A 12476-nucleotide genomic window follows, 5' to 3' on the forward strand; every position below is an offset into this window, starting at 1 on the left:
TCATTGGATCTGGCCCAAGGCTACAAGCAGTGTTGCTTTATGGATCCTTCCCCTTGATTTGTCCCACAGGTAATTTATTTTGTTCTTTCCAACTCATACTAATTCAAACCAGTTCAACCAGTTCGACTAAATACTGGCCTTATGCAACCAGATCACTGGCTGTTCTTTCTACAAGCCTGTGATTTTACATTATAAAGAGTTTCTTATCTGAAAATTGCCTCAGGTTTAGCAGATCATAAGGAGAAACTCATTGTGTCCATCTTCATTTGCTCTAATTAAATTATCCCTGAGCAACAGCCAGTTCACAAAAAGAAGTTCACAAGAAAAGTTACACAAAATGGCCGCCTCCATTTCTGCAACCGCATGGCAAGAACAAAGACTGTTTCTTAGTCTGTTTCCACTGCCCTTGCCTCTTTCCTGTTTGCTGATTTGTAGATTTTAGTTCTTTCTGGCCAACATCAGATTAATAATTGCCATTTGAAGCTGTTGCAGTATCTTAAAGGACCATTGGCTGTATGCAACGAGTCTAGCCTTTTCAACTCAGACACTCCTCAACTCTATTTAACTCCTTGGTTCACTCTTGACTCTCATCAAATGTCCTAACAAGCTAATGAATTGTTAGAGCAAATGTTATCCCGCCAACTTTTTTTTAGGGTGGCTGCAAATCAGCTATAAGGCCAACTTCCATGAACAAAGAGTAACAGCAATCCAGGATCATTGAATTGTCCTTTTTGTCAAGACAGAGCCACCTTCATATGAGACCATTTCATGTGGTGAAATACTGAATCAGAGACCACTGCTTCGGTTCACCAGCCTTGATGCTTTTCCAGCCCGGACTCGCCTTTTTTGGATATGGGAGATGCATAGAATGAATTCCACCCCTGTGCCCCCAACATTCAAGAATCTTCTTGCATGGCAGAGTGCCGCCAAGCGGTGGCATGGTAGCGTAGGTTAGCGCGTCACTATTACAACTTGGGGTGTTGGTGTTCGGTGTTCAATTCCAACAATGTCCGTAAGAAGTTTGTACGTCCTTCCCATGAACATGTGGGTTTCCTCCGGGTGCTCCAGTTTCCTCCCACAGTCCAAAGGCGTACAGGCTAGTAGGTTAATTGTCCTGTGATTAAATAGATGGGTTACTGGGCAATGCAGTTTATTAGGCTGAAAGGGCCTGTTCCAAGCTGCATTGTTAAATAAAATATGTTACAGAGACCCCCCACTCTGAAATGTCCATTGCTGTTTTGGAATATTTGTAGCTAAGGAGACGTTTAAAAACATAAGAACATAAGAAATAGGAGCAGGAGTAGGCCTTCTGGCCTGTCAACCCTGCTCTACCATTCAATAAGATCATGGCTGATCTGGCCATGGACTCATCTCCATCTACTTGCCTTTTTCCCATAATCCTTAATTCCTTTACTATGCAAAAATCTATCCAACCTTGTCTTAAATATATTTACTAAGGTAGCCTCCACTGCTTCATTGGGTAGAGAATTCCACAGATTCACCACCCTCTGCGAAAAGCAGTTCCTCCTTATCTCCATCCTAAATCTACTCCCCTGAATCTTGAAGCAATGTCCCCTAGTTCCAGTCTCACCAACCAGTGGAAACACCTTTCCTGCCACTATTTTATCTATCCCTTTCATATTTTTATATGTTTCTATTTAAAAGTTATTCAAGTAGATTTTAATGAATTTTTAAAAAATAAATTTTAAAATAATTTGTAAAAGATAAGATCATTCATGATTGGTAACCCCATTCATTTGAAAGAGTTTGTCATTAATAAACCAGATATCTTGGTGTACAGCTGAAGAACCAGATATGAAGTGTGCCCAGGTCATATCAATGCTTTGCTGTAGGAAATAATAGTGAGTTTAACAGCAGGAGCAGAAGGTCAGAGTCTCCAGCATCTGACCTCTAGCACTTGGAGCTCCATGTTTGGTGGAACATGCCCAGAAACCAAAGACAGACTGAGTCATGAGCAGCTGGTAGGCAGTAATCCCAGCAGGCCCACCAGCTGTCAGTCCACTTGATTCGGCCCAATGCCTTTAAGTTGGAAATTGACTGAAAAACTTGAGGAAAAAAAGAATAAAAAAAGAAACCACTGTTTAATTCACCTTAATATTCAAATAGGCACTATTTCATTGATTCAAAGCTGGTGCAGAATAATCTCAAATTAAGTTACAACATGGGCGTCGTTATCCAAACACAAAGTTAATGAAAATAGATTGAAGCTTCATGTGTTCCTGATTTCTTCTCTGCCAGTGTCTGGGGATTAGGACAGTTTCTATACAGTATGTGAGATGTTACCTTGCCAGCTCCAGTTACTCTTACTAAGCACCCGTTCTGTAAGCTTGCAGCCTTCCGGACATCTGACTGACCACCTTCTGCACCACTCACCCTGTTACAGAAAAGATACAAATATCCTTCACCCTTCAGATGATTACTAGGATATTCCTGCTTGTTTAGTTGTAGCAGGAACAAATATGAAGATACCCAGGCCTTTGAGCTGCTTCGGGCTTATAAATCATGCAGTAGTGTACAATTTCTTACCCTTAATCTTCCAATTGGAAGCATTCATATGCCTGAAATATTTTAATTGTTGATTATGGAAGAAGGCTCAGAAGTTCAGGAAAGATATTTTCCCTTAAAATAAAATGACAGTATTCTATGCAGTGTGGTTTTGTTAAGGTTTGGCTTAAGCAATGGAGAGGTGAAGAATTAATTTCCTTCTCATTTATCCTTAGCATTGAAGATACTGCAATTTCATACAAATTCCAAGTTCTCTTTAGTTTTCTATTGCATCCTTTGTGATAATATTATGCCTGTATGTTCAGAAAATATTTGCACTTTGGTGGGGAAATATTATTCTGTCTCTAGGTAAAGAGAGCAGTGCACCATGGGAAGTTAGGTGTCCATGTGCATGTGCTACTTGTCCATTAAATGTTATAATTTTTTTTCAATTGGTTAAATAATTAAAGTATGTTTTGTTTCTTTAGGAGATCGAATTCATGGATATGACATCTTTTAAATGTAAAAGTTACTTTGAAGTATATTTAGAACAACGAGAAGATCTTCAGCTGAAGTTAATCGACAAAGAGACAGATGAAGTGATATGGACCTCAAAATTGCGGGAGTGTAAGCGTCTACCAAATGTAAATGTACCTCTAGATATTTTAGCAACACACACAAAATGCTAGAGGAACTCAGCAGACCAGGCAGCATCTATGGAAAAAAGGATAGTGATGTTTCAGGCCGGGTCACTTCATCAGGGTCCTGATGAAGAGTCTCGACCTGAAGCGTCAACTATACTCTTTTCCATAGAATTTGCCTGGCCTACGGAGTTCCTCCAGGATTTTGTGTGTGTTGCTTAGATTTCCAGCATCTGCAGATTTTCTCTTGTTCTAGGTATTTTAATTGTGAACCAAGCTTTTTTGTTTCACACACAAGAGCTTCTTGAATTCTTGAGCAACACACACAAAATGCTGGAGGACTCAGCAAGTCATGCAGCATCAATGGATGGAAACATGCACAGTTGACATTTCGGACTGAGACCCTTCATCAGCTATGAAGACATTTTGAGCCAAGACCATTCATTAGACTGGCAAGGAGGGGGATAGAAACAAGAATAAGAAGGTGGGAGAAGATGAAGTTTGGGGAAACATGCTAACAGGTGACAGGTGAGATAAGAAGAGGGGAAGGGAAATGAAGTAAAAAGCTGGGAGGTGATAGGTGGAAGAGGTAAAGGGCTGAAGAAGGAGGAATTTCATAGGAGAGGACAGAGGACCATGGAAGTAAGGGACTGAGGAGGGGAAATAGGTGGAAGTGAAGGGCAGGTGAGGTGAAGTAAAGGCGTGAGAAGTTAACCAAAATGAGAAAAAAACGAGAAGGAGGGCGAGGAAATTACTAGAAGTTGGGGATAGTTGTTCATGCCATCAGATTGGAGACTACCTAGACAGATTATGAGGCGATGCTTCTCCAATCTGAATTTGACCTTAGCATGCTTGTAGAATAGGCTATAGACTGATATGTCAATGGGTATGGAAAGTTGAACTGAAATGGGTAGTCACCAAAAGATCCTGCCTTTTATGGTGGACCTAGTGAAGGTGCTTAACAAAGGTGCCCCAATATGCATCAGGTCTCCTTGGCGTGAAGGAAGCCACACCTGAAGCACCAGGTGACCCCATGAGACTCACAGGCGAAGTCTGGCCTCACCTGAACAGACTATTGGTGGCACTGAGTGGTAGTGGGGGAAGAGACGTAGGGGTAGGTACAGCGCTTGTCAAGCTTCCAGAGGTAAGTGCCAGAAAGGAAATCAGTGTGGAGGGATGAGTGGAAAAGGGGGTCACGTAGAAGGTGACTCCTATGGAAAACAGAAGGGTAAGGGAAAGATATGCTTAGTGGCAGGATCCCATTGGAGATGGCTGCAGTTACAGAGAATGATATGCTGGATATGGAGGCTGATGGGAAGATAGGTAAAGAAAAGGGAAATGGTATGATGCGCACTTAACCACGACAGCTCCTGGAGCTTAGATGCTCTAACTCTCTCGAGCATGGATACACTACCTATAAAAAGTATTCAATCCCTTGGAAGTTTTCATATTTATTGTTTTACAACATTGAATCACAGAGGATTTAATTTGGCTTTTTTTGACACTGATCAACAGGGAAAGATTCTTTTGTGTCAAAGTGAAAACAGATCTCTACAAAATGATCTGCATTTATTTCAAATATAAAACACAAAATAATTGATTGCATAAGTATTCATGCCCTTTAATGTGACACATCAAATCATTACTGGATCAGTCAATTGGTTTTAGAAGTCACATAATTAGCTAAATAGAGATCACCTGTGTGCAGTCAGGGTGTGTCAATTGATTGTAGTAAAAATACACCTGTATCTGGAAGGTCCATCTACTGGTGAGTCAGTGTCCTGGCAAAACTACACCATGAAGATAAAAGAACATTCCAAGCAACTCTGAAAATTTTCAAGTCACTGAATACCCTTTGGAGTACAGTTAAGTCAATCATCAAGAAATGTTAGGAATATAACACAACTGTAAATCTGCTTAGAGTAGGCTGTCCTCAAAATCTGAGTGACCGTGCAAGAAGGGGATTAGTGAGAAGGGCCACCAAGAGACCTATGACACTCTGCAGGAGTTACAAGCTTCAGTGGCTGAGATGGGAGAGACAACTGTTGCCCGGGTGCTTCACCTGTCACAGCTTTATGGGAGAGTGGCAAAGAGAAAGCCACTGTTGATAAAAAAAACTCACATGAAATCTTGGCAGTGTTTGCCAGAAGACATGTGGGAGACTCTGAAGTCAGCTGGAAGGTTCTATGGTCTGATGAAACCAAAATTGAGCTTTTTGGCTATCAGACTAAATACTATGTTTGGGGTAAGCCAAACACCGCACATCATCAAAAACACACCATCCCTACTGTGAAGCATATTAGTGGCTGCATCAGGCTGTGGGGATGCTTGTGAAGGTAGAGGTTAAAATGAATACAGCAAAATACAGGGACATCCTGGGGGAAAATCTGATGTGTGCAAGAAAACTGCAACTTGGGAGAAAATTTCTTTTCTAGCAAGACAATGACCCCAAACATAAAGCCAAAGCCACACAGGAATGGTTTAAGAACAACAAAGTTAATGTCCTGGAGTGGCCAAATCAGAGTTTAGACCTCAATCCAATTGAGAGTTTGTGGCTGGACTTGAAAAGGGCTGTTCACTCACAATCCCCATGTAATCTGACAGAGCTTGAGTAATTTTGTAAAGAAGAATGGGGGAAATAGCAGTGTCCAGCTGTGCAAAGCTGATAGAGACCTGTCCACACAGAGTCAAGGCTGTAATTGCTGCCAAAGGGGCATCTACTAAATGCTGACAAAGGGAGTGAGAAACTATGCAATAAATTATTTTGTGTTTAATAATTGTAATAAATTTAGACCAATTTTGTAGAAATTTATTTTCACTTTGACACAAAAGAGACTTTTCTGTTGATGAACATGAACATTGACTTCACTAACTTCCATTAATGCCCCTCCTCCCCTTCTTACCCCATCCTTGACATATTTAGTTGTTAGTTTTTTTTTCTCTCTCTCTGCCTGTTCTCCATCTCCCTCTGGTGCTTCCCCCCCCCCTTCCTTTCTCCCGAGGCCTCCTGTCCCATAATCCTTTCCCTTCTCCAGATCTGTATCACTTTCGCCAATCACCTTTCCAGCTCTTAGCTTCATCCCACCCCCTCCAGTCTTCTCCTATCATTTCGCATTTCCCCCTCCCCCCACTACATTCAAATCTCTTACTATCTTTCCTTTCAGTTAGTCCTGACGAAGGGTCTCGGCCCGAAACGTCGACAGTGCTTCTCCTTATAGATGCTGCCTGGCCTGCTGCATTCCACCAGCATTTCGTGTGTGTTGTTTGAATTTCCAGCATCTGCAGATTTCCTCGTGTTTTCTGTTGATTAGTGTTTAAAAAGCCAAATTAAATCCACTGTGATTCAATGTTGCTAAACTTAAAAACATCCGGGGGGGGGGAATATTTTTTATAGGCACTTTAGCTGGTGCAGCCCCTTTAAGGGTTCAGGACCCATGCTGCAAATTGGCAATCATGTTTTGACACCAAGAATTCCGTATTTAAAGACCACTTGAACAGAGCTTTGGTGCTCAGTTGTAAGCCTAACTAAAGAGGTTCTCTAGTGTTTTACTTATGCCCAGTTCTTGTTCGAGCTTTGTCTCGATCCTTGCCTCAGATACTCTAGATTTTGGGTCCTCAGCATCCTTGTCAAGGTCTCTTCAGGAGGATGGGGTGAAGGCAGATTTGTGGGAAATAGAGAAGATGCAGATGAGGGCAACATCGATGAAAGTGGAAGGGAAAACCCCATTCTTCGAATAAAGAGGACACCCTACATGTTGAACGGAAAGCCTCATCTTGAGAGCAATTGTGGCAGAGACGGGGGAGCTGAAAGAAGGGGGATTGCATTTTTAGAAGTGACAGATTTGGAAGAGGTATAATCAAGATACTGGCGAGTGTCAGTGGGTTTAGTGTACAGTCTGACTCCAGATAGTGACAGTGAAATTTAGAAAAGGGAGAGAAATGTCAGAGTAGACCAAGTTAATTTGAGGGCAGTGTGGAAGTTGGAGGCAAAGTTGATAAAGTAGAAGAGTTCAGCAGAAAGCAACACCAATGTAGTCAATGTAGCTGAGAAAAGTTGGGGAGCGTTACCAGTGTAGGCTTGGAACATCTATGTAGCTGATGAAAATACAGGCATAGCTGGGACCTAAGTGCCCATGACTACAACTTTGGTTTGGAGGAAATGGGAAGAGCCAAAGAGAAGAGAGAGCCAGTTCCACAAGACAGTGGAGGGTGATGGAGGGAAACGGGTTAGCTCTGTTGTCCAGGTAGAAGCGGAGATCTTTAGTGCCTTTCTGATGGAAGCGCATAAGGATTGGACATCCATAGTGAAGGTAAGGCGTTTCGGGCCAGGGAACTGAAAATGACTGAAGTGATGGAGAGGATGTGAAGTGTCACATATGTAGATAAGAAAGGATGGAACCAAAGGGGATCAAAATGGATTTGAGTTATTTGGACACGAGTTCAGTGAGACATGAGTGAGCATCTTGCAGCTAATTTATAAGCAGATTAAATTCAACTATAGCTGTTTTCCTTTTCATTGAATTTGAATGCTAACAAGCAACTGTGCAACTACTTGCCAGTTCTCCAAGTAACTTCACAGAATTTACCCAAATAAGAAATTCACCAAACAGTCCCTGAACCTGAAACTTTGATTTTTTGATTGTTATTACTATATCACACATCTTCTATTTTCCAGCATCTGACATTTAGCAATCTTCTTTGACTCTTGCATCTGCTTCACCATTTCATCATGGATGATCCAGTTTTCCCCTCAGCCCCAATCTCCTGCCTTCTCCCTATATCCCTTTATGCCCTGACCAATCAAGAATCTATCAACCTTTGCCTTAAATATACATAAAGATTTGGCCTCCACAGTTACCTGTGGCAAAGAATTCCACAGATTCACTACTCTCTGGCTAATGTGATTCCTCCTCATCTCCATTCTAAAAGGACTCCCCTCTATACTGACTCAGTGTTTTCTGGTCTTAGACACTCCCACCATAGGGAACATCCTCTCCATTTCCACTCTATCAAGGCCTTTCACCATTTGATAGGTTTCATTCTTCTAAATTCCAAGGAAAACTAGCCCAGAGCCATCAAATGCTCTTCACATGACAAGCCATTCAATCCTGGAATCATTTTCGTGAACCTCCTTTGACTCTCTCCAGTTTTAGCACATCCTTTCTAAGATAAGGGGCCCAAAACTGCACAGAATATTCCAAGAGACACCTCACCAGTGCTTTATGAAGCCTCAACATTACATCCTTATACTTACCTGGCAGGGAACCATTGGTGATCAGGAGGGCCGAGGTTCCAAGAGGAGGCTTTCCCATTGCACTCCGGGTGTGCTGACGCCCGCGATATCCCCAAATGCGGGATGCTTGGCTGCATTAATACATGTTCCTTGCTTTTATATTTTAGTCCTCACCACAGACTCAACCTGTCAATATGTTCAGTAATCTCCAACTTCAATTTATTGCACTCAAGCCAATTCAACTTGGTGCTTCCTCTCCCAATCAACTCATTCTTTCTAAGAACTCCAGTAGTTTTTAATCAGTCAATTTTCATCCAGTCTTACTTCTTTCTCAGGGCAATCTTGTATCACAGTATTATTTCAGAATTATTTCATTTATCTTTTCTCAACTCTGAATCTCAACTTAGTTAAATTCTACTGCTTAATCCAAATCCATTCCCTTTGAGTTCTCTTTTATATGAGGATTATATTGAATTACGTTGTAATATTATATGTATATTATGTGTTTGCATTATATTTAACATTGATTCAGATTACATGCATAGAACCTTTCCTTATTAATCAGATGAATATCTTTGTGTTTCTTCAGGTGACTGGGCAAACCATAAGCAGAATGAACAAGGCAAACAAAGAGATGTTAAACGTATGTTTTTACTATGGCAATGTTCTGTGGAATTCATTGGTTTTGGTGCACAAAAAGATGTTATCTCCAAAAAAAGAGGCTGAAAATGGATTATTGCATAGTATTATATTGACAAGATATAATCCTAATAAAGGTCTCCAAAGGGTTTAGGGGGAAGAATTCTCAAGCTGAGCCTTTGTCTAAAATTAATCCTGTGACAATTGTGCTGCATGCACACCAGTCTAATTTCTTCCCCATTGTAATTGCACTCTGCTGGGAAATGCACCTTGAGCAAGAGCTGGTTAGACCCTGGGCTAGACATAATGCCGTCACTCCCATGCTCAAGCATACAATGGATAATGTGGGGACATGAAATGTAGTAGAATAAATGAGATCCAGCGAAAATGATTCTACTATTATACCCAATGGAGCCGGTAACAAGACTTGTTGTCGACTTGCAAAGACTTGTTGTTTTCCTTACAAATTTTGCCATTGTGAATACAGTACACAATTATGGCTGCCAGTTGTGTTGGAAGAATCTGCAAGGCTGGAAAAGGAAGGGGAGAAGGCAGAAAGGAGGCATTCAAGATGGTGCCATTGTGCCCCAGTGGTCCTAACAATCCATCCATGCAAGTCTAGCATTTACAACCCTATTTGCTCATTCTCTCAGCCAATTTTCCCTCTGTTCCCACTTGACCACAATGTAAATCTTGTTGGAGCTGGTGTAAATTGCACAGGATGTTCCATTTAAAAGTTGAATATTCTGCTGTTATCTCTGTCTAGTACTTGCAGTAACACCAAAGGAAATTATAATACAAGGGGCAATTAGAGACTGAGTTGAACAAAACATGTAACTAGGCAGAGCAACCGCAAATAAACTTGTTAAGGGTTTCTGACGGGAGAATGACTGACATAAAACAAAACTAAAATTATTAAGGATGAAGTTGTAAGTAGACAACTGGACTCTTTACTAAGGTAGAAATAACTCAATAAGCAATGCAGAGAATTTTAAAGTCAAATCCTTCAGTGCCTGCCTGAGGCTGTCATATTCAAATTGTGGTCGGTCAACTTGCATTGGTAGATTTTGCCTGGGCAGTGGTACATGGTAGAGGAGAAGTGTGGATTTAAACTAAGTTATTTCAGAAGAGCAATGGATGAGTGGGGAAAAGTGTGTGCTATACAACCAATGCAAAGAAAGGACTTCTGGGTATTTACTTCCAGGTGATTGGTCAGGGCATGAAGGGATACAGGGAGAAGGCAGGAGATTGGGGCTGAAAGAAAAAAAATGGATCAGCCGTGATTCAGATTCAGTTTATTGTCATTTAGAAACCACAAATGCAATGCAGTTAAAAAATGAGACAACGTTCCTCCAGAATGATATCACAAAAGCACATGACAAAACAGACTACACCAGAAAATCCACATAATGTTTGGCAATCCAAAAATCCAGAGTCTGGAGAAGCTGCTGTGTATTAATATCGCGCTACCGTCTTAGCGCGTTCCCCGGAAAGTTCCCCGGAATTCCACCAGACAAAATGACCAAAAACTAAAGCTACAAGACCTGCACAAAACCACATAGTTACAATAGTGCAAACAATAGCATAATTGATAAAAAAAAAACAGACCATGGGCCATGAAAATAGGCCAAAGATGTTAAAAGACTATAAGTTCAAAAGAAACCACCACACAGTTTCCAAAAGACCTCAGGGCCCCCGATAGATTTTTCATCCCACCCCGGCAGCACAAGGGAATACCCCCGCTATGGACTTACACAGCGCCGCCCGACTCAGCCTCGCAGACACAGCACACAATGAAAGCTCCGTCGAACTCACAGACACAACACACAGCCTCACAGCCTCACAGACACAACACACACCAAAAGCAACCTGACTGCAGCGGACTCCGAGTCCGTCGAACCTCCGAGTCCGACCATCCCTCCAGCACAGCTTCTCTGAACACCATCCTCTGCCTCCTCCGATGAAATTTTGGAGCATGTTCAATGCGCCAAATAGCCCAATTCTGCTCCTATGTCTTATGGTCCTAATGGAATTATTTATAAACAATATAAAACCTGTGGGTTCCACTGAGGTGAATAATCTGGAGTTAATAATAATTTTATTTGATAATGGTCTTTGAAACACCATAGAACTTTGGATAATGGTGAAGGTGCTGTAGATTTCCTTGTTCTTCTGAAACTAAATTGCCAATCAAGCTGGTCCAAAATAATTATTTTTGTTTTGTCCTTCAGAAAACAGGAGACGAAAATCAAGCACTGAAATCTCTGTGGAAGATAACCATGTCAAAAAACCACGATGGGATGATAAAGGTATTGTACTTCGTAATTCACTGGAATTAAAATATGATTAGAATTTAAACATATATGTACTGCAGTAGCAAACTGGAGGAAGTAAAAAACCTCCTGATATTGAGTTATTGATTACATGAAGTTACATTCTCAAATCATCAGTGCAGCTAACACAATGATAAACACAGACAGTACTTCCATGGATGTTTTACAGCCACTTCCAATGACTTTGCTTGGCAGTGCTTTATGTGAGTTGACAAAGTGATGTGGTTAATATTGCACATATTTTGGCCTCTGTTTGTCAATATAATGAATTTGAATGGAGCTGTTTATCTTTAATTTCATATCCTCGAAAGATGGGATAAAATTTCAAAGCATAGTATTTAGCAGAGTCTTACTGACACATAATCTCTCTTACTCAGCACCACATTTTTTATCTGATGCATCTCTCCTCATATGGCAAATCCTCCATCCCAGGAATTAATCTAATGAATTTTCACTACACTTTCTCAATAGCAAATATATCATTACAGTAAGGTGTCCAAAACTGTACTCAGACCTCTAGATGAAGTCTTAAAACCAGCAGATATATTTGCAGTAAGCTATCTGCACTCCTGTAAATCCCCTTGTAATGAAGGCCAACATACTGTACTGTTGGCTTTCAGCGACCTATCGACACCCCTTGAACATCAACATTACCCATACTCTCATTTAAAAAAATACTCACACTGTCTCTATTTTTATCCACCAAACTTCACATTTTCCCATTACAATTCAAATGCCATGTTCTTGCCCACTCACTCAACTTCTCTATATCCCCATAAAGCCTCATTACATCTTCCTCCCTATTCACATCATAAGCAAACGTAGGAATATGACATTTGGTTCTCTTGTCAATGTCATTTGTATTGTCTGAAAGCCAGGGCCCAAGAGACAATCCCTGCAATAGCCTGTAATACTGAGAAAAATCCCTTTATTCCCAGTCCATGAGTCTGAGTATATTATCAGTGTGTAAAACATCGTAGCATATTGTGCAGCATTTAATAACAGTAGTAGCATGAATAAAAATCTAATCCACACTAATCCTAAAGTGAAAGGCCAACAATAGAACCCCTACTTACATGCTGTGTGATTATGATGAAATTCAAGTGTTTATTAAAGTTTTGCAAA

General features: G+C 40.8%; 1 protein-coding gene and 1 pseudogene across 6 annotated transcripts in view; both read left to right on the top strand.

Moving 5' to 3' along the window:
* si:dkeyp-97b10.3 (NACHT, LRR and PYD domains-containing protein 1b allele 5) overlaps positions 1–12476 on the top strand; it is a 68645-nt gene that overhangs the window by 49575 nt on the left and 6594 nt on the right. For 4 of the 6 annotated variants that reach the window (XM_059947198.1, XM_059947205.1, XM_059947214.1 and 1 more), the window contains 3 exons: positions 2994–3132; positions 8969–9022; positions 11250–11327. In XM_059947198.1, the coding sequence (XP_059803181.1) occupies positions 2994–3132; positions 8969–9022; positions 11250–11327 (271 nt within the window). Of the gene's footprint in view, positions 1–2993; positions 3150–8968; positions 9023–11249; positions 11328–12476 lie in introns of all 6 variants that reach the window. The other 2 variants (XM_059947233.1, XM_059947243.1) reach the window with 1 other exon arrangement.
* LOC132390645 (U1 spliceosomal RNA) lies at positions 8393–8522 on the top strand (annotated as a pseudogene).

This window comes from Hypanus sabinus, chromosome 2, assembly GCF_030144855.1.
Source record: "Hypanus sabinus isolate sHypSab1 chromosome 2, sHypSab1.hap1, whole genome shotgun sequence".
NCBI lineage: Eukaryota > Metazoa > Chordata > Chondrichthyes > Myliobatiformes > Dasyatidae > Hypanus > Hypanus sabinus.